This window comes from Rhineura floridana, chromosome 18 (genome assembly GCF_030035675.1).
Source record: "Rhineura floridana isolate rRhiFlo1 chromosome 18, rRhiFlo1.hap2, whole genome shotgun sequence".
Classification (NCBI taxonomy): domain Eukaryota; kingdom Metazoa; phylum Chordata; class Lepidosauria; order Squamata; family Rhineuridae; genus Rhineura; species Rhineura floridana.
Genome location: NC_084497.1, coordinates 26801361 through 26804967, shown reverse-complemented (window position 1 = coordinate 26804967; position 3607 = coordinate 26801361). Strand labels below are relative to the sequence as shown.

The 3607-nt window shown below is 44.7% G+C and overlaps 1 protein-coding gene across 4 annotated transcripts; it reads right to left on the bottom strand.

Annotated features, from left to right (window-relative positions):
- Positions 1-501: 501 nt before the first annotated feature.
- On the bottom strand, positions 502-3201 carry LOC133372967 (uncharacterized). 4 transcript variants are annotated; one of them, XM_061602262.1, is made up of 3 exons: positions 3183-3201; positions 1248-1604; positions 502-1187 (listed from the first exon to the last, which is right to left on the bottom strand). In XM_061602262.1, exons 1-3 carry the CDS (start codon positions 3199-3201, stop codon positions 502-504), a joined length of 1062 nt encoding a protein of 353 aa, XP_061458246.1. The 4 variants fall into 4 exon arrangements, with proteins under 4 accessions (XP_061458246.1, XP_061458245.1, XP_061458244.1 ...); XM_061602261.1 differs by having other exon boundaries at positions 502-1604; XM_061602260.1 differs by lacking the exon at positions 3183-3201 and adding an exon at positions 2256-2277 and having other exon boundaries at positions 502-1604.
- Between the last annotated feature and the right edge of the window lie 406 nt (positions 3202-3607).

Sequence of the window (3607 nt, the reverse complement as noted above, 5' to 3'; positions counted from 1 at the left end):
GGCCTCAGGTCCAGCCTCCGGCATCTCCAGATAAGGCTGGGAATGTTCCCAGGCTCAAACCCTGGACAGCAACTGCTTTTGAGAGTAGACAATACTGAGCGAGGTGGACCAACAGTCTGACTCATGTAAGGCAGATTCCTATGTTTCTATGGCTAGACCTCAAATATTTCTTGAATTTGATCCCCTTAAACTGCCTCCCCCTCCCTTATCTTCAATCGCCTTGCAAAACAGGAACATACTAATTTGGCCATTAGGCAAGGAAGAGACTTCACGTGTTTCCTGTGAGCTGACACAGAAAGATGGCAACGAAGAGCCACCATGGTCCAAACAAGTGTTTTGCTAATTGTTTATTTCCTTGTAAATTCTGGCCAGCCAATAAATCCAAAGAGACAACAGCGGAATCTTTTTCTAAAAATATATATATTTGGGAGGGCCACCTGTTTGCGGTCTTTGTTGAGACCCGGTCTTTTATAAAAGGATCGCAGTTGAAGATGGCTATTCTTAAAAACATTTCCGGTGAACCACACCTGGGCCAAAGTCTTTGTAATCACTGAGGGTGACCCACATTTGTCTGAAAGATGTCAAGCAAGTCAGAATGGAGGCCCCGATCCACACACAGTATTTCCTCTCTGGCGGTGCAATGATCCTTACTGATATTCCAATCGGCACTTGCAGCTGCATTTCCTTCAGGATGCGCTCGTCCAAGCCACAAAACAAAGTGGATCCACCTGAGAGGAGAATGTTCCCATAAAGATCTCTGCGCACATCAATGTCGCATTTCATGATGCTGTTGAAGACCATTTTGTGCACACCAGGAGCATCAACACCGATATTACCGGGTGCAAAAAGGGCTTCGGGGGCTCGAAAGAGTTGACTTCCAATCCTGATGACATTACCATCCGGCAATTTATACTCCCTGAGAAGATATTCTGGCTTAGCTTTCATTTCTTGGATGGGATCTAAAGCCACATAGCAGAGCTTCTCCTTAATATCTTTTACTATTTCTCTTTCAGCTGTGCTGACAAAGGAATGCCCGCTCTCCAGAAGGAGCCTCATGAAGTACTCAGTGATATCTCTACCAGCGATGTCCAACCTGGAGACGGCATGTGGCAAACAGTAGCCTTCATAGATAGGGACCGTGTGAGTGACACCATCCCCACTATCCATGACTATCCCAGTGGTACGTGCTGATGCATAGAGCGCCAGAGTAGCCTGGACAGCAACGTACATGGCTGGAACCCTAAAACTTTCGAACATGATCTCTGTCATTCTCTCCCGATTCTGGAGAGGATTCAATGGAGCCTCGGTCAGGAGCACTGGCCTGTCACTGGCTTTGATTCTCAGCTCACACTCATAGACATGCCTCCATATCCTCTCCATATCATCCCACGATGTCACTATGCCGTGGTCGATGGGATAATTCAATGACAAGACACCCCTTTTGGACTGAGCTTCTTCTCCAATGTAAAATTCCTTTTGGCCAGCACCAAGCATCGTAGCTTTGGCTTTTGAGCGCCCGACGATTGCTGTGATGACTGACCTTGGGGCACTGTCCCCAGCAATGCCGGCCTTGCATAATCCAGACCCATTGTCAAAGATCACAGCTGGGATGTCCAGAAGTTTGGGATCGGACATTCTTTGGATGGTTGACTGCTCTGCCGGCTTGTAGAAGCTGCCTGGTAAGATGGGTGGGATTAGAGGTCAGACAGAACTCTTGAGAATGAAGGTTCTGGAGCAGTGATGTCATACACAACAGCCACTCTTGGATGCAGAAGGCTGTGTCACCTGTGTTGCTCTGCAAGGAGAAGCTAACTTGGGTTTTCTGATGGATATTTCCAGGTTTCTCATTCCAACCTTTTTTTTTTTTGTCCTCATATACTTACATGATGGATTGATGATCTAACAATAGACGCTATCTCAACAGAGGCAGTTCAGAATCAGGTTGATTGGTTAGTGGCGAATGTGAGCAGCAAGAACTCAAAACATAGGGCACTTGGGAAAGATAAATGGCCTTACACCGAGGCTGCATTCAGACACGGGGTTTATTGCATTAGATTTACTGATCATGATGGTAGCACTTTTGTCCCAATTTCCAGCAGTTCTTTCCCACTGCAGTACCGGTTGCATTATGGAACCGTGGCTTTTGGACTGATATACCGCCATGTCGCTCTAAATTTCATTCACACCAGTGGAAGTGGTGTGACACAACCATGAACATCATTGGACATGTTGCTACTCTCCTACCCCTTCCGCACATGAACATTTCTGTTCCCCCATGGAAACGGTAGGTATACCGCCCCAAATTGGGTCCCTTTACTCCCACAATTTTCTTCGTTAGTGGGGTTGCAAACTGATTTTTTTCTCTCCCTGGAAGACATTAACCTGAAAATGAGTGCTAAACTTTTGCTAGCTTTCCAGAAGTGGATTATATGTCGTCTGAAAGATCAAATAAAAGACAGAAATGATCAGGTAAAGAAACGTTGGGAAAATGGAACAAATCTGCTGTCTGAATGCAGCCCAGGTCAGAGCACTGGTGCACCAAGTTCTGGGACCCTGCTTCTAAAAAAATAAAGGGACTAAGACCCCCCCAAACCCCTGGATGACTACACCCTTGCATGTAGCCCCAAAAAGATTACTCCAGAAGGAATGCGACCCTCAACAGACAAGATGTTGCCCACCCTTTTTATATAATATCAGTGCAAAACTGTTTCTTTGAAGAAAGTGTGTGACTGCAGATGGCAAGAATGGCGTTATATGGGTGTGGTTAAAGAAGGGTGTGGCTCCAAGACCAGGAACTACAATGCCTATACTAGATTTCTTTCTTCTACTACTTGCATAAAAGACTTCACATTTCCCATGACAGATGGTGACAAAGAATTTGGCTCAAGAATTAGAATTCTTGAAAACTGCAAAGAACAAAGTAGGATTTTTTATTTTAATGAGGGCAGATTGCCAGAATTTCAGTCCAAACACCTCTGAATGGCTTCCCACAGATGCTGGCTTTCCCCCATGAGGAGACACAAACCATAAATAGTTTAATAAGGTATTTATAGGGCATTCTGTGCTTGCTTTATTTGAAAACAGCTGAACGCACAGTTTCCACCTCAAGTAGTGCACATTGCTGTGTGCTTTATTGACCTCTCTCTCTCTCTCTCTCTCTCTCTCTCTCATAACACACACACACACCACTTTCTCCTCCATTTGAATCCACTGTTGTACGAGACCCATTAGGCTTCCTCATCTTGAAACCTCACACGGGCCATTTAAAAAGCCATGTAAAAAGAGCAAAGGAAAGGTGGATTTTCAACAAATGAGATTAGACTGGGGCTTCTACAGAATAGGGGTTTAGAAAGGGTATTTATTAATTTAATCTAGGTTATTTATATAGCACCCTTTGCAGAAGCCACAACAAAAGTTAAAAGAGATAAAAAGCATCCACAAAACAATACAGTCCTTAATGTGCAATAGCTCATAGCAATTCATTAATTCAGGGATGGAGGAATCTGTTGCCCTCCAGAAGTTGTTGGATTCCAACGCTCATCATCCTTAGCCAACATAGCTGATGCTGGGGGATCATGGGAGATGTAGTCTATAGGTTCTGTGCCCT

Bases quoted from the DNA above. Each gene is read 5' to 3' on its own strand.
- LOC133372967 (XM_061602260.1), bottom strand. From the start codon at position 2,277: ATGGGGGAACAGAAATGTTCAT. The intron at 1,605-2,255 runs GTGCGGAAGGGG...TGGACATCCCAG, and splicing joins GGGGGAACAGAAATGTTCAT to CTGTGATCTTTGACAATGGG.